This window comes from Haemorhous mexicanus, chromosome 1, assembly GCF_027477595.1.
Source record: "Haemorhous mexicanus isolate bHaeMex1 chromosome 1, bHaeMex1.pri, whole genome shotgun sequence".
NCBI classification, from domain to species: domain Eukaryota; kingdom Metazoa; phylum Chordata; class Aves; order Passeriformes; family Fringillidae; genus Haemorhous; species Haemorhous mexicanus.
In genome coordinates this window covers 33,876,359-33,900,202 of record NC_082341.1, presented here as the reverse complement: position 1 = coordinate 33,900,202, position 23,844 = coordinate 33,876,359, and the positions used below count along the sequence as shown (strand labels likewise).

Here is a 23,844-nt window from a genome sequence, read left to right as displayed (position 1 = left end):
AAGAGGAGGCATGGTGCACACACCGGCCGAGTTTCCAGTACCCTGGAGAGAACTGACACCATGCAAAAGTGTTGGCACCAGTCTCCAACAAGAAAATGCAGCTGGAGGGTGAAGCTCTGTTAATGAAATAAAAGCTTTACTAAGTCTCTTAATTGAATCTACATTGGTATATTCTATAGCTGGTTGTCTTCTGACACTGCATAGAAATGGATTAAAAGTGAATTCCAAATAGACAGTGGAGCTGAATGTGACGTGATCACAGCAAGCGCTGTGCCCAAAATTTAAACTCAAACCTCTGCACATTTCAAACAGCAAGATCAAAATGAGTCTGTTTGGTAAAGCTGTTCTGGCCTGCCTGCTAACAGACAGAAGTGCTTGAAATGGTGGAATAGAAAGTCCCAAGTGTGCTTGATTGAAGAGCAGTCTGCAAACACAGATGATCAAATTGAGTAGATAACCTATCTATGGAATTGAATTCTAGACTTCCTTTCAAAGAATGCCATGGGACATGGAAGAATACAGGGTGCAATAAAGGCGTGTAGCAAATTTTATGTGCATGAGGCAATTTCAAAGAGGGTGGGAAAAAAAATCAGCATAAAGTAAAATTTAATAGCTGCTGCCAGGCAGAGCCATAGAAAAAGTAATGTAAGATGCAATCAACAGAGAATGACAAGACAGCAAAACAATTATTTGTCACAAAAGTTTTTTTTCTATGTCTCCTTTTTTAAGGAAGAATCTCTCTTAACAGTTTTTGCCTTTTTTTCTTTTTATAATATATTTTCTTGGCAAGAAATCTGCATTTTTCTGACAGACTCTGAATGTATTGATTTAATCCAGATTCTAATAAAAAAAGTAAACTATTTGAGTGTAACACTTATTAAATAAGTTGAAAGCCAGATAACTAATAGATCAACAGAAGAGACAGTCCTCACCTAAGGGAGAGCTATCACAGCTCCTCCAGCAGTTCTTCTATGACTCACCACTGCTCATTAATTTTATCAATATTTTCAGGGAAGGAAGTTCTGGAAAAGAATGTGAATTTCTATAGACATAAATGTATTTTAAGGAATTGTCACTTTTACTAAATTACCTGAATCACATGGTCAGTGGTCCTACATCTGCTTCCACGTGACTTTATCACTGGATATGGATCTGGAGTAGCATGCAGATGAAAGGCTGAAACCTCTGAAAGATTGAGAATAACTGAATGTGAATCCCCAAGGTAATGTGGTAGCTCATAGTGGTAACTCAAATGGTGGTAAAAAGTTGAGAGGATTTTTAACTATCTGTAGCATAAATCCATCATTAGAATTCAATCTTCACTTTGAAAATATTGCAGATTTATCAGAAGAATATTCAGAAAAATGCTGGAATAGCTACCCAGATTCAAGGCACAATTTAAAATTTATTTTAGTGCATCCATGTACCTTCACTTCTAATTGGTCATCACTGAATGTTGCCTTGAAGAACTCCATGATGGCATAAAATGACATGAGATCACTGAAATCTCTAGGGAATGTAAAGTCACCAGAAAAGAACTGACATGGAATATAGTGATACCAACAAATCCCTAAGCCATTGACTAAGGGCTATGGGATGTAGCTATCCTTTGCTAAATCAATTGTTAATGTCTTAGGCTTTCCAAAGCAGGGTATCTAACCAGATGCAGAGATAAAAATGCCATAATTGGTTATCTGTCAAGTTGCAAACAGCCAAAAAGACATTGAAGTGACCAAGATGATCACACTAAAAAATGAGAAGCACTACATAAGCAGATATTTTGTGAAATCATCCTCTGCAACCTGTAATCTGGCAGAGGGTAGAGGGTTAAAGAAAGACTTTGGGGATTTGAGAAGAAAACAAGGTGATGGCTAGACGAATATCCATAACAACTTTTTAGAGGCTCTTCCACACTTGCAAAGATTGTTCTCAGGACTTGGCTTCTGGTCTGAAGTTGAACTTTTGCTTCAGTGGAAGAGCATGGAACATGTAGTAATAGGAGGGAAGTTGCATGAAGAGTGTGTCTTGTCCATGGGTAAGGGGAGTGGCTGGGAATCCGATAGAGCAACAGCAAGAGGGTTTTAGTACAGTTACTCCGAGGAAGACAGCTGCATCACACAAACATGTTTCCAGTTGCAAATATGATACAATAAGCAACAAAGTTTGAATCAATGCAACAAGGAATATGAAGAAAATTAATTCTTTGGATTATTTTAGAGAAGTGGTAGGGTGTATGGATAGCACAGGCAGAGAAGAGGAAAGTTTTATCAGTGGGAAAATAGTCATCAGCACTAGCACCTGATGGGGGTAGTCACACGAACAGTGAAAGGAAGGAGGGAACACCAACTTGGTAATTATAACTTACAACCAGCTGGTCTCAAAAGCATATGGATTGATGTACTAACTAACAAAGACCAGGGTGATGGCAGGTGTGTGTCAAAAACTGCCAAATTAAACCCAAGAATGGGATGCTTTACCTCTTAAACATTTGTCTGCAATATCTAGGCATAAAAATATAAGCATCTGGACAAACTCAGTTCAGCAAGTGTGCAACCATGCAGCTACCAATAAACCATCACTGATAGTTTCTAAAAATTGTGGATAAATCCACATCTTGAAAGGCATGATATTCAGCATGGAAAAAAAATTTTTTTTGGATCTTGTTATGATGTATTAATTTTTAGGCTGGAAACTGGTGGGTGGCTGAAGGCCGGAAATATATTGCATATGAGAAATATCTGCATGGAGGGCAAGTTTCTGACTCCAGAACAGTCCTCAGAGAGAGAGAAATGAAGGCAAAAATCTGAAGTAAAAAATTGCCATACAACATGTAGAGAGAACTGTATTACATAGCAATTAGCCTACATTACATGTTACAAAACACAGGAAGTTGACAAGGGAATATACAGACAACAGGAAAAATACAGAAGCAATATGCAGTAAAAGGGGTAAAAAGCAGTGAAAACTCTAAAGTATAGCAAAACCAAAAGAAATCCTCTCAACAGTGTGGATCTAATATTAGCTGGAATTGCAAAATCAGTGTTTTAATATTCAGTTTAAAACTGAAGACTTAATCTTCAAGGTGATGTAATTTTAACAAAAGACCAAAATGAAGCACTTTTTAAAAGTTTATTAAGTAAAGAAGATATTAAACAATGCCTACTGGGTTAGAGAAATAATCAGAGAATTTGGAAATTCTTTAAAAAATAAAATAAAATAACATAACAGTGAAACTGACAAAATATGAATTTAATAACTTGCATTCCCCTCCCAAATATGCCAATCAACATAGTCTTCATGAAAAAATACGTCTTGGCATTGCATGTCTGATTTATTTTAATGAGATTATGGGGTTACTTTGTATATGTCTCAACCTAGGCTTCTGTAAGGAATTTACCCCTAGAAAGATGCACTTGACATATTGTGTATCTGGCACCTGCCTACCTACATAGCTACCACCATGTCTCTGGGAGACTGTTCATATCATATGGCCTATATTTTATTATGAATCCCTTTTATTTTCCTCTAGAAAATCTGTTTTTCAAGGTATCACGTCAGTCCTGCAGCTAAAGTGCATGAATGTCACAGAGAAATTTGAGCTGACAAAAAAAACCCTAGTCTAAATATTGCAAAATACAAAATAATCATTGAGGAACCCAGTCCTTACATATTGAGGAACACATCCGAGAAGACAGAGGTGGAGAAAAGCAGTGTTATAGTGAAGAAATGTGTGAGCATGCAGACCTATACCAGTGCTGCAGTACTGCATTTGGGCTACTGCAGCTCTTGGCTGCTTGGACAAGAAATATTAAATGGAAATAAAAAGACAGACTGCTGATGGAACAAATGAAAAATACCCTGGTACTGTGTAGGTAGTTAGGGCTTTCATGCGTTGAGAGAGGAGACTGTGAAATTGGTGACAGTGTAAGAGAAAGCCTCACTCAGAGCTCAGTAAGTGGAGAAAGTGTCTCACACAAATTTCAGGTTTGCTTAGGTTGTCAGAGCAAAGACAGAGAAGTACTTTACTACTATATGCAAACTCCTTTAATGGAAAATGCTAGAGAATAAAAGTTCTGTAATGTTGCTGAGAAGAACAGAAGGATTAATTCCTGAACAGGTTTTTTTGTTAATAAAGAAGCTTGGAGGCTTTCTATTTTTCTGGTCTATTCTGTTTGCTTTAACCAATGAATCATGGCTAACACATACTATCAAGATTCTCCATGAGCCGGTAAGTCAGGTCACATCAAGCACCTGTTTTGAAAGTCAAATATATCATACTCAGTAAAAATTAACTGGAAGAAATCTAATGGTCTGTGATGTACAGATCAAACCTTAGATTCCTCTAGACTTAACCTATCAGTTTATAAAGCGAAAGTTTAACAAGTCTAGGAAATAACTAATTGTGCACTTACAATATGATGATGCAACAGCAAATCTGATTTCTGCTGGCATGCCAGATTACAGGAGACATCAAGCATCCCTTGCTGGAGGGGTGGTTATGACAAACTGGAACGACATGCACACAGATGCTCTAATTTACAGCCGCTATTTCAAGGAAAGGCTGTTGTGAGAATTATGCTCCTGCATAAAAAAGTGATTGGGGCTATGAGGGTAGATGATTTTGCCCTTGGTGGAGTTCTATGCCAATGATATGTTGTTGCCATAGCACCATGAAGCCATGCATTCCAGTGTAGAAATGTCACTCTAATTGCATAGCGGGGCTTTGAGAAGCTTAAAGTCAGACCTTGGAATGTATTCCTTTTGGCTAAAAAGTGAGACTGTCACTGAAGACAAAGTAAACACAAAAATTGGCCTTGGCTGTAGGAATTGCTTAGGATTCTGAATACACTAAAACTTTGCCATGTGGCTGATCATCACTTGCTCCAGATCTCTGGTGACTGCCCCTTTGTGGTGTTAAGTGCAATTTGGGTCTGGCTGGGGAATGTTGATTTGGGGAATACCTTCTGAGATAATGCCAGGGAAATCAGCATTGGGAGCCAGCACAGAGATCGCCAGCATCTCTGATTCCTGCATCTGGATCTGGAGAACACACAGCAAACTCCCACTAGTGAACATGGCTTTCTTTTTTTCCGTGGAACAGTATCAGAAAATGGAGGTCATTATGTCCTTTATCCTGTCTTGCACTATTATTTTGCAAAGGCTTGCACACAGCCCTTGAGATACACGTGGCAACTGGAATATAATACAAAAAATCAGTAGATGGGTCAGACACATGGATAGTGACTGACCTAATGACATCAAAAGAAAGGAATCATAATAAGTGACTCCACAACTTTCTTTTTCTTGGAGGAGCTGGTCTCACAAACTGATGTTAGATTAGATTAAATGGCAACACACAGATGCAGGAATAGCTGTCTCCTTACCATCAATACATAATTCAGTTGCTCAATGCTTCAGTATAGCTCCTTTGTAAAAACCTGCCTTTGTGACTCAAATGACACACAGGCTTTCAGGTGGGAAGCTGTGGCTGCCAAAGCAGAGGGAGAAGCTTATAAGGTCATGTAGCCTCTATTTTTTGGTACCTCGAGAGACAGAGTTAAATAGGCAGTAATGCACTGCTTGGGACTGAGAGTGGCTCAGACATTCAAACTTGTCCATTTGCCTAAATCCACATGTCTGCTAAAACAGGAGCAGGTTTAGCAGAGCCAAGCCAGCACCAGTCAACAGGCTGAGTGCTCTCCCACCTCCAGAATAGACCCTACTCCACATTTCAAGTGGCTGAAATGGGAGCATAAACGTTGGCAAAGTTAGGATTTCCCTCCCCCCACACACTTTTTTTTCCCTTCTCTTTCCTGCATGATTTTTACTTTGTTTTTAGTTGTGAGAGGAGGCAAGACTGTGATACTACGCAGCTACTATATAGTAAATCAGACCTTTTGAGTTTGGATTGAATTTTACTTCAGGTCATTTATGGAAAGTAATTTTGGAAACTATGACTCAGCGTCTCCACATTAGAGAAAACTTGCATTCCTAAGTACACAGGCTTGAGTAAATGTTAGAATAATTGTAGGATAATTCCCAGGAGTAATTCATATTAATCGTGTGGATTTAGTAGTTGCTTTATTTGTTCTGAAACTCATCTTTGATCCTGCACTGCAACAGAAGCAAGCAAACTTCTTCTGTGTAGGCAAAGATGCATTTTGGTACAAGTTAGGACCTTCAGAATTTAGTGCCGGGCAAGCAAGACAAAGAGAGTAAAATGCTTATTTAATACAAATTTAGCAAGGTGAAATCAAGCTATTGAGAAAACTGTCTGACCAGACTGTTAGGGTCTTTTCCCTTGAATAAGAAAAGGAGAGTACCCATCCCAGTGCAAAGTAAGGTCTCTCTGTAAGGAGTGGGGATAGGGGATTTTCAGGCTGTGCTTTTTGGTGGCAGTGTATGACCCACATACACATAGCTTCTGGGGACTGTACATAAAAGATGCCTCCAATGTAACCCTGTATTGCATGTGGTGAAATGACAATATTTTAGCACTGAAATCACGGCTTCAGAAGAGCAAGTGAAATAGTTCAGCTTACAAATATCAATCAGAGATGCTTTCTTGTAAAAATTCTGGTGGCTTAGTTTTGAGGTGTACCCGGGTACTAGGGATTGATGGCTCCCGAAACAGCCTTGAACTGCTTGCCTTCCCCAGAGATGCCTCTGCTAACAGTGAGTTTGAAAAGTCAGCATCCTTTCCGTTCTGCCAAATTGATTTCCTTATTAATCAAAAAATCTCATCTTCCTCTGGCTTCAGGTGATTTTTTTTTCTTAAAACATTTTCTGAGTACCCGAAGAAAAAGAAAAAATGAAAAGGAAAGAAGAATGAAAAAAGAGAATAAAATAGAAGAAAACCAGAATTACTTCAAGGTGAGCATCCAATGACTTCTTGCTCCTTTTGACGGTTCTTGTCAACTACGAACATTCCCCCCTGCCTCTCTCTCTCTCTGTCTTCGAGCACCTTCTGATCTCAGAAATGTATTTTATTCATTTGATGAATGAAGCGATCATTTTTTCTTTCGACCAGGCATTTTTGGTTTAGAATAAATTGGCGAAGCGTTTTCCTTCCTCCCTGTTAGAGTGTTTGCTTTGTTTCCTCCTCCTCCTCCCCCAAGGTAAATCTAGACCGCTGTAACGGCATCTATACATACAATTGCTGTCATTCAAATAAGACGTTTTATCAAGCGTCTTTAAATCTGCAGTCAGCCTCATTTGACCTCTAAAATTACGCTTAACGGGCGACCTTCATTAGCCAAATTGGAAGGAACGTGCGGTATGTGTTAAGCAGCGTCGTTTCCACGCTGGTGACCCCCCCTCTGCAGCTGGCGGGGAGGGCGTCGATCGCCGGAGTCGGGATAAATGTGGGAGCAGCTACACCCCACGTCCCTCCCTGCCTGAGCACACCGGTGTCCGTGGGCACGGAGCTTCCCGGAGCAGTTTGCAAGCAGTTGGCCTCGGGTTTGCTCGGTCGTTTCCCCGCTCCTTCTCCAAGGGAGAGGGATACAGGATTCCTCACGCCCGGCCGCGTTGTTTATCTGTTACCTTGCGAGCGGGCAGAGCTTGCCGAGAGAACTCTCGCCGCCTCAGCTCCCGGGTTGCCTGTCCCAGAGGACACCAATTAAAGGCACTAATTGGACAGCGATACATCAAAGTCTGTCGCTGAGACCGGCTCCTTGGAGCTCTGGGGGTCCTGTAGGCAGGCTTTTGTTTTAGGCACTGCTCCAGCTCCCCGTGTCGGGCGGCGCAGTCCCCTGGCCGGCTCTGCTGCCCGAACCCCCCCGCGTTTCCCAGCCCAGCAGTGCCCGTGCCTGAGTGCGCCCCACGCTGTCCTTTCCGGTGCGGGAACACTGCATTGGTGCGGGGCTCGGAGCTCACTGGGAGGACGTCTCACCTCGTGTTGACCCACCTATGCTGACCCTCGCACACCCATGAAACCCGTCCCTCTCTGCCGCCAGACTGTGGCAGCTCCCAGGGGCTCTTCGGTGAGCCCCTCGTCCCCAGCAGTGAGACAGGGCCCGAGGACCCGCGCTGCCCAGAGGACCTCGGAGCTCCCACCTTCAGCGTTCCTTGGACAGAGGACGTGGGGCCGGGTCCTACCCCTACCATACCCCAGGTTTTCCCTTCGAACTGTATTCCCGGTGCGCTGGGGTAAACCCCTTTGGGGCAGCAGGTGTTTCTCCGAGCCCGGGATTACCTCTCGAGTCTGGGCAGGAGACTATAAGAGCCCCAGACAGGCCTTCAGTGCCAGGGGGGCTCCAGGTACATGGGAGGTGTTTGGAGAAAGGATGAGAAGTGGGAGGAGGCAGTTATACACCGGGACCCTGACAAACAAGTCAGGTCTCCTCCTTGCTTTCCAACTCTTTTTCGAGAAATTAAACAACTCTCCACATTACGAGAGCGCTTTATTTCAACTTTTGTAGAAGCTTTATTAGCCCTGAGTTATTCTGGATCTCGGGCTTTCCCAGGTGAGGCTGCTCCGAGACCTTAAGAAAGAGCCGGCGCTTCCAGGAGCGGTGCAGTGCTTCTTTGCCGGCTTCATCCCGAGCCGGGCGAGCACCGCGCCAGAGGGAGGCTGGCTGCGTGCAGGGCTGTGCCAGGGCATTCGCAGGGCTCGGCCTGAAACAGGGCTGCTGGTACACATATATTTATATATCTCCATAGGAACCAGTCAGAGGCAGAAAATGACAGGTCTCCCCGCAGGAGAGCTTGGCATCCCCGGGCTGAGCAGCGGCGCGGTTTGCTTATTCTTGCGTGATTAAAAGCTACTTTTTAACGTGTCCTTTCTGCGGCCATCGCCCTCAGGAGCAAAGCACGGCTCCGCAGAGACTAGACTGGGTGGCTCACGAAAGAGCGCGGGTGGTTGTGCTGAAAAGCATAGGAGCAGATACGGCAGGGATGGAGTTTGGTGATGGTGCCCTTTATCCCCCACCTGCAGCTCCGTTCCTCTGCTCAGGCCGGGGAGGATGTGTCGGGAGAGCGAGGAAGTGCTTGATGGTTTACTGCCCACGGAGGCATTTGTTTTTCATTTTGCAAACTCTTCTCTTTAAGTAATTGTTCCTGTTAAGAGTGTATACCTTTCACTGGGCTTCGCCGCGCTATAAATAATCTCGATGAAGATGCAAGGATATGACTTTCACAAGATTGGACAATTGATTAAATCTGTGACCTGCAATTGCGAATAATCTTGGAAGGCTATTTAAACAGATGAAGGCCTAAATTGTCTTGCTTGTATCTGAATTAATTTCTCATTCATCATCATTATGGAGTGATTGGTTCTATTCAGGCTTTGCAGCCTGCTGGAACGAAACTGGATTTAAATGAGACTGTAACACAATTTAAATGCTCCCCAGATTTAACGAGGCCAATCGAGCAGCTGCAATAAACACAAATATTTTTCTAAACAGCCTTGTTTTAAATAATTACTTAATACTTTCATGTGATGTTCTTAAGTGGCAATTTCTGTCTCTGAAGTCCCAGGCACTTCTTTGTAGAGAGGGCAGCAGGGAAAATCGCTTTATGTGTTTGTTCTGCATGTATATGTGCATGAAATACATCGACTGAGATTCTTTAAAGTGAGGTTTGTAAATATTAGTGTAAACCTGCACTACATTCATGGTCATAGATACACTCAGTGTAGGTGATTTTAAAAAAATCTAAAAAAAAAAAAAGTAGGATTGGAGCAAACAGTGAAATGGAGGCCAGAGGTTATGAAATATTTGTTTTCTTGGTAGGAGATCTTGAACTAGCTATTTCTTCTTCCTTCTACCTGACAGAGAGAGAAGAAAAACTTCCTAAAACAGTTCCAGTTCCAGCGGGGATCTACCCTAACCTATTGAAACCGCATCCCTGCCTCAGTACCAGCTCTCCAGGGTCAGGACGGGACGCTCCCGCCTTACAGAAGGAGAAGCGAGAAGATCTGAATGAAGCAGGCAACATGTAAGGGGCTGTGGGTAGAAGGATGAAGCAAAAAGCGCGTGGAGCTGGTTTCTCTCCCTCTTTACATCCAGGAACCTGATGCGCCTAAATGAAGCCATTTGTGTTAAAGAGACTTCAGCTCATCCTGACGTGGGCTTTACCCCAGGGTGACACTATTGTAAGAGGCAGGACAGCGAGCCTTGGGGTGACATATGGTGGAGGGTGTTTTCAGGGGATAAACTCGGTAGTAAAATAAAGTAGCCAGGCGAGCAGGAGAATAATAGAAAACAAAAGGTTCTTTCAGATAGACAAGCCAAAAAGCTAGAGGAGCCGCATGCTTTTCTGCAGGTGCTGGCAAATGACCGAACAAGCCAGCAGAAAACGTGAAATATGGAGAGACGATTTGCCAATGATTTAGGCACTGAAGTAAAGCATAGTGCTGGGAAAGCAGATCCGATCCAGTTTAATCATACAACCTTAATAAAAACATATAGGCTGAGACGGGAACGTAAGCGTCAGTCTCGTTGCTATTTCACTTAATGATACAGCAGGTGACAGATAAAACACAACAAAGATGGGTTGAGTGATTTGATAGTAAAGGACCAATTTAATGCGCGAGTTACAGCGCTGCTCCCCGGGATCGTTTAGGCTTAACCCGTTCTCTAGAGCTCATCTTCTTCCTCTTCTGGTCCTTTTTTTATTAGTAGTATTATTATTCAGTTGTTTAAAATGAGCATTATCCCAAACATATGCAGTGCAATCAGCTCGGTCACACTTACAAGAACACGCTTTAATAAGGCAATCAATCAAACGCTAACAAGGAGCGGGGGGGGGGGGGGGGGGGGGGGGGGGTAGGAGGGACCGCCTTTAGGAGCTGAATTTGGCTGGCCAGGGAGCGAACCCGATGTAGCACATGGGGTACCCCGAAGAAAACTCCACTCCCGCTGGTGACAAGGGGCCAGGTGCCCATCGCCGGCTCCCCCGGGGCCTCACCCCAGTTCCTCGAAGGGTCTCATCCCCGACCAGGGCGAGGCCATGGAAACCCGCCTGCCGGGTGGCAGTGGCTCGGAGCCAAAGGCAGAACGTGCTGCCGGCTGGGTGCCCTGTGTGTGCCCTCGCCGCCGTCAATGCCCCACGCGTGCCCGGAGCCAACGCCCCACGTGGGGCCGCGGACACCACCACCGGCGGGGAAGGTGTTAACGGCATCGGCCCCACGCAGCAAATGGAAAATTTCATTATGAAGTAATGAGTAATTCCTCCCACTGAGATGTATTGTTATATCTTCCACTTCAATTTAGGAGCACAGCGGCTCAATTACCTAGAAAATACAGTCAATTAAAGGCTGCTGATTGGACACGAGGACGGATCATCGATCTTGTACTTTCCAATATCGCTCCAGACACCTCATTTTCCCTCCCCTATTAACTGAAAATACTCTTGGCATTACCGCGACCCGCAGCCTATTTACCTGTCGCAGGCAATCTCTGCCCTGTGACCGAACCGCGGAGAAATTCACAGCCACCCTTTGCCGCACCATCCTCCGGGAGTGGGCGACCGGCAGGGCGGCTCTGGAGCCGCGGGGACCGCGCCGGCTGCGGGCGCTCCCTGTCCCTGCCTCCCCGCTCCCCGTTTGCTCAGGGGAGATGTCCCAGTCACGGGTGGAAGTGGTTGTCAGAGGCTTAAATGCTCTTTTTCTCTCACACACTCCTAGATATACAAAATATACCTATTGGTGCGCCAGCCGATGGCATTTTCTGAACTGGTCACTGTGCAAGAGCCAGCTGCTGCCGCGATCGCAGCAGTAGCCTCGGCCGGATCTTGGCCTGCGCTCTCGGCCCAGCAGGTGCCTCTGCCCGGCCCAGGAATGAGGGGTCGTGGGCTTTGTAGGAGCCCCCGTTTTTGGTGGATAGTGCTCATCTGCCGTCCTACCCCTCCCCAGACCTCTTCAGTGCTCCCTTCTCCCGGGGTTGCTGGGGGAATGATATCAAGCACTGGCCCCGCAGCTCCTATTTTATCGGACTGGTTCTTCTGTCTGCTAAAAGACAAAGTAAAAGGGGGAAAGGCTTGCAAAGCTCGGCTCTCCCCTTGGACGCTGTTTACAATTGTTATTTCCGGGGGGGGGGGGGGGGGGGGGAACGGGACGGGGGACGGGACGGGGAGGGAGAATCTATTTATCTATTTGTGAGTGTCCAAAAAGGGCCATTGCTTTCCATGTCCATGAGGAAATCTCTTTTATAAAGGATGAAATAATCTGGCGTTAATGATTTAAAGATTGTGACTTGGGATGGGATTTTTAAAAGCTGTAATAAACATTATTTTTAATTGGGAAAAATATATCCTGATACGCCCGTGTCTCTTCCCCGCTCTCCATCCGCTATAGGGAGACGCTGCTATGCACTCCCTCTCCTAAAGACAAGAAGTCTCCGGTGCTGCAGTAAACCAGAGGCTTCTGAACAATTTAGTACAAAGTAGATACAGAGGTGTCAACAAGTCTTTGTTCTGTCCAGCATTTATTTTCCTGCTTGTTGAACTGTAACTATTAGAAACTGCACTGTGAAATTAGTCTTAAGCAACATTTTAACTTTTTTTTTTTTTTAACAAGCACGACAACAATATGGGTGAGATGTTGTTAAAATGTGTCGTTATTATCGGTTTTGGTGTTGTTATTTTTGTTGCTATTAAGTTTTATTCCATCATGGTAACAAATTATGGCAGTGTATTTTTTGGGCTATTTTAAAACAGAATGAGATAAATAATGTCGGTTTTGGAAGAAACCACTATCCAGCTCCGTGCCCGCATTTTGTTGTTTTTTTGGGTTTTTTTAATTCGGGGTTACAGAAATCCAAGCAAAAGCAATTAGGCTACCTTCCTCCGAAATACCTTCTGGATAGGAGACGGGTGGGTGACTTTGTGAAAGAAATACTCTTTAAGAAGGAAGAGTGACTAGTGAGAAGGACACACACAAATACAAAGATCAGGGATGGAGAAAGAAACACAAAACCCGGCAAATGAAATAATTACTTAAAAAATAAAATTTTAAAAATAATAAAGAGAAGACGCGGCAAGGAAAAGGCAATGAGAGAACTGAAGGCTGAAGTACAAAGGAAGGGAAATCGCCTTTGCTCCAATTTACAGACTGGTGATTGTCTGAAGGAGTTGTGCTCCCTGTCACCTCTAATCTCTTCCCTTGGCGGCTTGTTAGCGTTTGGCACGGGGTCTTTGCTCGCGGAGCATTGTACATTCGATATTCAAAAACCCTCTTTACATATACATCACTTGCTAATTTCGTCAGTGTGTGCACATTTCAGCGACTGATAATAGGACATTGTTATTTAAAGGACAAATAGCTCTGACCCATAAAGAGGCAGGAGCTCGTATTTTTCCCCTGCCAGTTCCAGTCTGCCTCTTAAAAATAAAATTTGGAATGAAAGAGGAAATGAAATGCTGTATTTCTGCTCACAGTGAAGGACGAGACAAGGGAGGGTAAAGAATGCAATTAAACTACTTAAGTAATGTACAGAATGACAGGTTTTCCTTATGGTAAAGCATTGTTATTTTCCATAGAGACAACTGGATAATACTGCCGAGTTGCAAACCGGAAACCTTTTGGGGTTTGTTTTTGTTGCTTGTTGTTTTTATTTTCTGAACACTGAGGGATTACATCTTTGCTTTCTTCATGCGCACAAGCCATTTCGTTATCAAGATAGTGTTTCTTTCAAGTATTTCAGATTTTCCTTCTCCGTCTCATAGATTTGTGCATAAGGTTTGTCGTGATCCGCAGAACCCCCAGCCCTGGGGAAGAAGTCTATCCACGGAATAGAAAGTCCCAGCACATTTCTGTATGTGTCTGGCTGGACCATATTTCATTCGAGTTGATTTTCTTCCTCCTTCGTGCCTAAATTCCTTCTCAGAGATAAATCACTAGTAATTCTTCCCTTCTTCTTTCTTTTATTTTTCCCCCCTTGGAATGTAAATCCTTTTAAGACTGAGCTATTTTTAGTCTCTTTTCTTCTTTTTTTTTTCCTTTTTTTTTTTTTTTCCTGTGGGTGTCCGCAGCTGAGGAGAGAACACGATTAAATAAACATGGGCTGTAGGTACATTAACTCGAAGAGAAGTCCGGGAAAGGGATGAGTAGCTAATAACCCTGAGACAAAGGTTTATCTCGTTAAAGGTACTTCTTCTCTCTGGTCCATGGAAACTGAGGTGGCTTTGCTCAGCACAGAGGGCGTGAAAGTGAGAAAGGAGTCAGTCCTGGTTGTGGCCGAACAGGTAAAGTCTGATCCGGAGGGTCTCTGCGCCAGCCCGTTGGACTGGCCGCTGTGGCATGCCAGGCAGGAGCAGGGACTGCCCCCGGCGCTGCTGAGTCCATGAGTTGGGGCAGGGTAGAGAGAGGGATGTCTGAAGGCGCACAGCAGTTCAGGTCTCGGGTACGGGTGGGAGAGGACCCTGAAGGTATCCAGAGGCCTCAGGGGGGTACTGAAGGGAGTGGCGGCAGAGGCCGATGTGGCGCCGATGCCCATGTGGGAGTAGTAGGGCAAGGGCAGGTGGGACGGGAATGGATACGGCAGGTTCCCGGTAGCTGCCGCGTGGCTCATCATGTACGTATAAAACGCCGGGTCGGCCGGATGAGGCCAGGTCATGGCCAGGCGCTGCCGCTTGTCCTTCATCCTGCGGTTCTGGAACCAAACCTGCGGACAGAGGAGAGGCGAGAGCCGTCACCCGCCGCCGCCGCTCTCCGCCTGGCCGCCGGCCCCGGCCCTACTCCCAGGGCGGTGCGGCGGACGTGGGTCTGCCGGAGAGCGGAGACCGGCGCCAGCTTTCCCTCCTAGAGGGACTTGTCATCACGTACAGAGGGATCAGTTAAGCCCCTATAAAAAATCTACAGGGAGACCCAGAGAAGCAGCCCTTTCAGGGTGCTTGTTTTCCTCTTTGCTTGTTAGGGCTTGTCCTGCTCACCCCCTGTCCCTGGGTTCCGGCCAGTCGGGCGGCTCTGCCTCATGGCTGCCCTTTCGCATCCAGAACTACCTGGGATTGTTGCTATGGGGTTTATTTTCATGTGCAAATGTTTTGGAAAAGGCAAAGCAAAGCGAGATCGAAACAAGATCTGCTACTGCCTTTCTCTTCCCTCCCCCAAGAGCAGAGAGAGATTTGGACTGAACAGAAGGGAGGATTAAAAATAATCTGCTAGGGAGAGGGCAGATTAGCGGCGCTGGCCGGGATGGCTCCGGGAGCCGTGTCCCATCTCCCGCATTGCTACAGGGTGCGGGCAGGGCCAGGAAAGGGGCGGGAGGCGGGGGGAGCTGAGAGGGAGGGTTATGCTGGCGAAGTGCTTTCCCGAGTTTTGCAAGGAAGTTTGGCCATACAGATTTATATCGTGCTAATTGGAAACATGTCCGAGCTGCGTGTACCTTGATGGTGGTTTCTGGCAGATTTAGAGCAGCCGCCAGCTCACATCTCCGGGGCCTGGACACGTAATTCTCCCGGTAAAACTCCTTCTCCAGCCGGGCGATCTGCTCGCGGGTGAAGGCGGTGCGGTAGCGGCGCATCTGGTCGCTGGCGCTGCAGGCCAGCGAGCCCTGGGAGCCTCCGCTGCCTCCGCTGCCCTTGGGGTGATCCCCCCCGCCGCTGGGGCTGCCGGCCAACGTCTCGGAGCACGGCCCTGCGTGGGGAGCCCGGAGCAACGACAAACGCTCGGAGGCGGCCGGGCACGCAGGGATGCTCGCCGTCCGCCTCCCCAGCGAACCCACTATTCCACCCCATTTCGCGTTTACGCGCCTAACCCGGTGTACTGAGGGTATTGGGGTACTGACATCCAAGAAGGACCGGGGAGGAGGGCAGAGAGCAAGGGGATGAAACACCGCCTGAGGGTTTGAGAGGGGCTTATTCACTCTGTCTGGGAGGTTACCTCTCCCCCGCCCTCCCCGACATACACCCTCCGCAATGGCGGTGTCTGCTTGCTGAGCCTCCCACTCACTTCCCGCACCGGGAAACCGGAGCGCGGCAGCATCCCCCGACCCTGAGTGCCCGGAAAAGGCAGGTGTGCCCGCCATCCATGTAGCACGGCTCCGCTGCTCCTTCCTCCAGGCCAGCAAGGACCCAGGAGTGGAACAGCCAGCAGACAGGGACTGTTCTCTCTGAGGGGAAGGTGAGGCCTTAGGGATCTCCGCTCAGCCTCCAAAGGACAGGATGGGATATTTTCAACGAGCCTCTAAGGGGCGAGGGAGGACAGACAGCGATCTCTACGCTTCCCGGCTTCTTGAAGTGATTGAGGAACAGGGAGGGGGGAGAAGTGGGTTGTTTTCAGGGTAGGGACGTCTTTGCCGGGCTGGGAAGGTGGGAATAGGGAGTGGGGAGTGGGGGCAGGGGGAAAAGGGGCCTGTCCCGCTGCCTTTGCTTTCAAATGCAACTCTCCCTCATTGTGCCCGAGACCAAAGGCAATTAATTCATTGGGACCATTTCCGAGCTGGCGCCACCGAGACATAGAAGTGACAAGGTAATTTGGACCCTTTTTTTTTTTTTTTTTTTTTTTTAACCCAACCTGCAAACAAGGCCCTCACTACCGCACTTGGGGCTGGCATGAGTCGGCGAGAGATTTTACAGTCTTTATGGGCGCTTCCGCACTCGCCCGGGCACATTTCACCCTGCAAAACCACAAACAGCTCTTGGCCAGAAAACCCTTTTGATCTTACCCCCACACACACACATACCAAAAAAAAACCCCGCCGGTGTGGTGGATCGTAAGGGATTTCCTGAAGTATGCACTGTCTAGGCGATGGGGAAGAATAAAAATAAAATAGAGCAGATTGAAGAGGAGAGCGCGTGGTTGTCCTGGCCAAAAAGATCCTACGGGACAAGCCGCAGATCTGACGCATCCGCGATGGGAAGCCTGGCTCCCCTCCAGGGACGCGGGGGCTGCCCGGTGTCGTGTCCTCTGACTCCCAAACAAGTCTCCCGGTGGCAGGGGAGGTGAGCAGTCAGTCAGGAAAAAGATCACACACGCGCAGACACACACACACCCAATTTCTTTGCCCCTCGCTCAACTGGCGAGGGGAAAATCCCCTCCGGGAGCCCCCCCGCCCCACCAGTGCTGCCACCCAGCCCCGAAGCGGACGTGGGGCTGGAGGCATGGGAAGGAGTTGGGTACCTTTGCTGTGCTGGTACTCGGCGCTCCCCGTGGCGCAGTCCGGGGTGCAGCTCACCTCGATTTCCTCATAGAAATCCGACTCGGTGTCCGAGCTGCTCTGCTGCCCTTTGCTGGAGGGGAGCTCCGGGACGGGGGGCTGCTGTCCGGCCGAAAGCAGTGCTGCCGCCGCCGAGCGGCTCTCCGGCACCGTCCCTGTCCCTGGCAGCACCTCCACCTCCTCTTCGTCTTCTCCTCCGCCACCTCCTCCTCCTCCTCTCTCCCGGGACAAGGGGCCAGGTCTGGGGCTGATGCAGTTCCGATGGATCATCTTCTCCTGCGGCTCCGCAGCGGGGCTCCCCACTGCTTCGGACAAATTAGGCGCCCTCTTGCCAACTAGAGCGCCAAGAGTAGTCCCCTCCAGAAACATCACCATCTCCTTCCTGGTTTCCATTGTGGCTTTGCTTGAGGGAGGGGAGGAAAAAAAACCCAGATCTCTTCCCCCCCTCCCTGCTGCTCCCGCCCTAGCCTTGTATAAACCCAGCAACCCTCTCCTGCCAATGCAGAGGAGCCAGCGGTGAGATAGGGTGACCTTGTGATGCGAGCGCTCCACTCTGCTATGCTGCTCTGGGAGGGATCACCATTGCCCTCTTCTTTCTAAGCTGTCATCCTCAATGGTGCAGTCGTCATTACAGTACCACCGGTGACGCCACACATTGATTGCCAGTGGATAAATAGAAACGTCTGCCATTGGGAAGATGAAAGGAAGAGCCGGAGCGAATGGGCTAAATGCGTGATGCACCAGGTGTAGGAGCCCGAAATGGAGAGGGAAGTGTGAAAAAGAGATGCATATGGAGCTGCAAAGATGTTGTAACATGCGGAGAGAGTTCCGCGGGGGGAAGCCTTGCCTGACAATTAAATAGCCCTTTGACTGCTTTAAGCCACAACCTTGATGTAGAATTGAGGCGACGATCCTTAGCTGCATCCTGGAAGTGAGAAGATACGTACTCAAGCCTCTTCCTTGGATGCATTATTTATTGCTGGCAATCAGCTTCCGCCTAACTGCATATATAAGGCTTCTAAGAATCCTTTGCAAACTTGAGGATAAAGAAATGCGCTGCTGACATTTGGATGTAAAAATAGCTTTGTTTTCTTGCTCTGGGTCAATAACGGTTCCTATCAGTATAATTGTCATTGCTTTCTGTTTACTGAGATTAAAATGTTAGTCTACCATTTGGAAATGCGGTTATATATTATTGCTTTTTTACATATGAAAAGATACAACTATTTCACTTGTAACTGTAGTTAGTCCGGCTGTCTGCCGTTTATCGTTTGTTCTTATTTGTTTCCTTTGCTTTTCCCATTTTTCCACGATTCTTGCGCTTTTATCAGGGTTTTATGTCTCCTTTCCTTTATTATTTTAAACTAATTGCTTTGCACAATTTATTATCTACTTTCAGTGCTTGGGGGTGGGGAGGGGATGGAAGAAGAGGGTCTGCCAAGAGTAATTCAGGCTCAGAAAAATGCAGGTTATCAAGGCCAGAACTTATGCTAGCTAGCAGATGTTGTTGAAACACACATGACAAGGGCAACAATTTGGACAGCACTTGTCTGAAAATAAGGGACCTTGTACCATAAATACAGTGGCATGTGTAATCTTTTTGGCGTATTATGATATTTCTAATGAATGCAGTAAGGATCTCATCTTTAGTTAACATTGCCTCACATGTGTAATGTCAAGTCATTTTTCGCCATCTGTCGTAACTAGGTTGTTCTAATTTTTTTTTTTTCTCTGAGTGTTATTGGCTAGTCAGGATACAGAAAACATTCAACCAATTACAATCCCAACCCGGTAAGGAATTTACTGGCATATCTGAGGTGACGTCGCTCCGGTGGGAAACAGGCAGCGCAATAGGAAACATGCTGTGATTTTCCCTCTAGCCCTGCGAGCAGGATGCAGAGAGACAAACAAACAAACAAGCAAACAAGATTCCCGGTCTGCTGGATGCATGGATTAAGGAGTGCTCCTAGCAATAAGCATACTGTTTTCAGGGTGATAAACCACTAGTTTTTACAGGGCTGTAGCCACCATTATCCTTTTCTCCCTGTGTATACACGCACATATTTTTCCATGCAAAGGCACATCATGCACGTAACACATTCTGGACTGAGCTGCTTTTCACCACACGTTGTGAAGCCTGCACTGCTCCAAAGCTTGAAAAACTATGGAAAACTCATTGATAAATTCCTTTTCCCTTCTCTCCCCTGCCAGCCTCTTGACCGACGTGTGCCCTGTGAAGACCTGCCGCCCATCCCTGCCGCAGCCGGGCTCGGCTCTGCGGGCTGTGTGAGCGTGGAGTCGGGGAAGCAGGACCAGGTCCGGGTGGGTGGGTGTGTGGGTGGGTGGGTGGGTGGATGGATGGATGGATGGATGGATGGATGGATGGATGGATGGATGGATGGATAAGGCAGTCCGTCGCCGGTGCTGAGCAGAGCACTCAAGAGCAGCGCTGATCCCGCTGAGCAGAGCGGTGCGGACCGGAGCTGTGGGGCAAGGCCAGACAAGGCGAGGCGGGGGTGCTCGGGCAGCGCTCTTTCCGTGTCGCGCTGGTGCCGCTTCCCACGGCTGGTGGCGTCGCTTTTGCGCTTTGTTGGAATAAGCAGGGAATCTGTGTTCGTGTTCTTGGCACCTCTGCGGGGAGTGGGGAGGTTCAGCCTCCCCCTGGGCCCACGGCAGCCCCAGTTTCCCGAGAAAGCTCACTTCCAGCCTCCTTCCTAGCTCGGCCAAGCAGCCCTGTGGGAAGAAGCTGGCTGGTATCTGTGGCGGACAGAGAGGATTTCCGCATCACAACGAGTTTGGTGGTAGTAAGAAGAGGGATATTCATGTCTGTTTCTAAATTAGACAGTAATCAGGATCTGAATTCCGAGTGCAAGGGAGCGCTCCCAGAGTGGGCGATGGAAACGATTGTGGGGAAGTTAATGGGAAATCCTCTCTCTGCCAGACCAGAGCCCCGGGGATGATTCCTGTGGATTATGCTGGCCCATCCCCAGGAATTTTATCATCTTCGTTTACGAGTCACTGCTGCCTCCTTCCTCGCCCCATTCTTAATGCGTTCCCACCAAGAAGCCACCCGTCTTGTACCCCGAGTCGAAGGTTTTGTTGAGCCCGAGACGATGGTCATTGCCACGGAAGCCTTGACGCAGCCCGCTGCAGCACAGGGTGTTGAACACCCCCGCACGGACAGACGGACGTCCCCCACACATACAAATGCTTTCATTTGCCAATGGTAAACACAGAAAGTTAAAGGCCCGAGTGGAATCTCAGAACGGGGGAAAAAAGGAAAAAAAAAAAAAAGAGTACTGGAAGTTTTGGGGTCAATTTAGATTGGATTGGTTAAGGCTTCTCAAAATGTCTGTTTTTCTACCCCCCAGGAAAGACAGCGCCGCAAGAGCCCCTCGCACGTCAGCGAGGCGGTGACACGGGGTGCTGCAGAGAGGAGCCTCGTCCCGCTCCCTGCCGCCGCAGAGTTTTGCCTCACCGGGAATCCGGGGTCCGGCGCACTGCCTTCTGTCTAGTGTTTCTCTCAGATCTGTCATGCTCGATTTGGAAGGAGACTCCCTCATTTGGGATTAATTTCCAGGCAGATTGGAAAGTGTGTCCCTATGGGTGTGGGTGGGTTTTTTTCCTGCACGTTCCAGACGGAGATTTAATACCTACTCTCTCTCTCGCTAGGTCGCAGCCAAGATGCCATAAACTTGCTCAAAACTTTTCAAACTTATTTATTTCTCCGATTTTGCAGCTCTCCTTGCTGATACATGGCCAAGGCAGGATCAGGACACCGAATCCCTCCTTAATGCTGTCTGAAATGTAGCCCGGTATACGAAAAACAAACGAAACGCACACACCCCCTTCCCAAAACGAGGAAGTAACAGGGGGACATTAAACATTGCCAGAGTGATATGCTCATAAATCAGGCATTTTCCTTGAAAGTGCTAAGCCTGCAGAAGAAAAGGCGCATCACACCCTCCTTCCCCGCGGGGTATTTATTTTTCTTAGCCGGTCAACAGGGTGTCAATAACTTTTGACCGATAGTGTCCAGTTAGGACTGGTAACCCACGACCATTCTCTCTAAAAAAAAACCTGAAGTCTAGTCTTCAAAAAAAGGAAGAAAATTTTGACATACCGCTGAACGATTTAGAGCCGCAAAAAGTGATACCTACTTGAAATGGGTGACCAAACCAGAAAACCTATTTTTAAATTTTTAATGGGTAGTGTTAACAATAATGGCGTAATTATCACTGTTTTATTAAGGCTATTTTTTACGACATGATTAGAGGTGGAAGCTTTGGAGAGAAGAGAATAATAGGCGCATTATTCTTGTGTGTAAAGACAAGCTGGTACAATGACAACACTTAACACGTAACTGGCGTTGAGGAGGGAGAGGACAGAGCCGCGAGTGGGATGTGCCCAGGAAAGCATGTAATGGTATTTACAGGATCCGATCCAGGACACATTTCTGCCTCCCTGTACCTCTGAATGCCGGATACCGGCACCTCTGCGGAGGGCATCTGTCTGTTCTGGATGGATTCTTTTGGGGTTTTGTTTTTAACTGTTGGCTGTCTGAAGCAATGCCTCATTGTCACCGCATGAGGTTTTGGAGATATTTACTTTGTTAGACCAAAACATAGGGGAAGAGGGAGTGGGAAGGGGGTGGAAAATGCACGATTCCCTCTCATAGAACATTCAGGACAAGTTTGACCGTGGAAACTAAATCTGCTGTTTTACTGATGACAGTGAGTAAATCGTGAGGAGTTTGGGCTTTCGATTTCAATTCCTATCTCCCCCAGACTTGTCGAGAGCCATAAAACTGCGGCAGTCTTTTAATGTTAGAATGAGCAGTAGAAACATGATCTGCGTGGCAAACTCCCTGATTTGAAAACAAAAAGGTATTTATGGAGTGAATTTAATTCGGAGGAAGGCACAGGTAAATGAAAATCGACAGTATTTCAGTGCTTCTCGTGACTGGACTTTTTTTCTTAAAGATTTGATTTAACGAGAACTGAGCTAGCAGCCCTTCCTGCTGTGCAATTTTTCGCGATTTCCCCACCGCGGATGACGGCGTCGCTGAGACCTGGTGTGCCGAAGCATCTTTGCAGAAACACTGAGGAGTTTCAGGGTTTGCTCCTAGGAAAAGCCGTAATGGGGGATGTGGCATTATCAGGGGAAAACCGCAGGAATGCCAGAGGCGAACACACATTCTTTCATCGCATTTAGTATTTTGGTGTCCTGCTTTATTAAAACAAACTGGAGGCCCAGAAGGGGCCGAGAGGAGCGGTGCTGCCTGCCGGGATCCCTCCTGTCAAGGGGCCGGTATCCCACCTCCGGATACACCCAGCTATTCCTCCCTTTGTCGCCCCCGGGTAGGCGGCAATGTCCCGTAGGGACGGTCTCCGGGCCCTTCCCAGAAGGAAATGGTTGAAAAACGAGGGGCGTTTGCAGCGCACTGTGTCTGCTGTGAGGAAGCGGCGCATGGCCAGAGCCAGGGGCTCTCTGCGCCCTCTTGCAGCCCTGTCGCTTCCCAGCTCTAGGCCTGGTTCTGCTCCAGACAGGCCAAACCCTGGTAGTTTTACTGTGATTAAGATGTTTTTATACAGACCCTCATGAACAAGTGCAGAGCGGGGCATAGGTGTGGTTCAGAGCATTGGAGACTGACGCTAAGAGGTGGAAATTCTGCCAAGAGAAAATGATTGAAAAAGTCCTAGCTCGTATACTGGATCTTGGGGACCCTTTTCATCCCTGGGGAGGGTGTGAGAAATCCCTGAGGAAAGTTCCTTTGGAGATAAGGGTGTTCAAGGGGTGCAGGTTCTGCTGGGGCCTCCCGCCACTAGGGAGATGCCAGAGGAAGGTATCTTACTCCAGAGACCCAAGAGTGTGCCTCTTGTAATGAAAGGGTGATTTCCTCCTAGATTTGAAAAGGAATAGATTTGACCCCATGGGAACAGGCGTGTTGCCTCTTGTTTTCTCTTTACACACATCATGAGACTGTTTGGAATGACAAGGAACAGAAAGCCGTATGCAAGACAAACAAATGAAAAGGAAAAAAAGAAGAACCAAAAAGAAAGGGAAGGAATGGAAAGGGAGTATAAAGAGAAGGGGAAGGGAAAAGGGAAGGAAAGGGGGAAGAGGTAGGGGCAAGGGAAGGGGGGAGGAAAGGAAAAGGAAACCCCAGCCATGTAGAGCAGGCATCTCAATGGAAATTCTCTCACTCCTCACTAAAAAATAGCAGTTGCACTGATGCAAAATGCTAGTTCAACTACTGGACATCACTGTCTCATTCAAACTCGCCCCAAAAGAAACACATACAAAACCTCAAACAGGCATGCTGAATGAAAATTTTACGTAGTTTTAACAATGAAGAGTGGAATGATAGCCTCTTAACTTCCAGTCACACTTTCAAAAAATTTCATCTACAGCTAGCCAAACTGAGATGGCATCATCTGTTCTCACAGTGTACCCTTAACAGCAGGCCTGGCCACCTAGTTTATTTTTTTGGCTTGTACCTCTGTGCATGGCCCCCAGGATGAGAATGTGAATGCACAGGCTGGATTTGTTCCACAGTAACAAAATCTCCACCCTGACTCTCTGAGCAATGGCCAAGTGCTTCAGCACCACTACCTGAGGGAAATGCCCAGGTTTGCACTCTGGGTACTGGATCCCCGGCGCCTGATTGCTTTCTGTCCATCCCCCACCTGTGAAATCCACGATCCTCTGGACAAGGACAGAGACAAGGTGAGCATGGAGCAGC

At 47.3% G+C, this 23,844-nt stretch overlaps 1 protein-coding gene across 1 annotated transcript; it reads right to left on the bottom strand.

The window, feature by feature from the left end:
* Positions 1-12,617: 12,617 nt before the first annotated feature.
* EVX1 (even-skipped homeobox 1) lies at positions 12,618-17,910 on the bottom strand. Its single transcript, XM_059855085.1, has 3 exons — positions 17,063-17,910; positions 15,327-15,577; positions 12,618-14,606 (listed from the first exon to the last, which is right to left on the bottom strand). Exons 1-3 carry the CDS (start codon positions 17,490-17,492, stop codon positions 14,076-14,078), a joined length of 1,212 nt encoding a protein of 403 aa, XP_059711068.1. The 5' UTR covers positions 17,493-17,910; the 3' UTR covers positions 12,618-14,075.
* Positions 17,911-23,844: the final 5,934 nt, after the last annotated feature.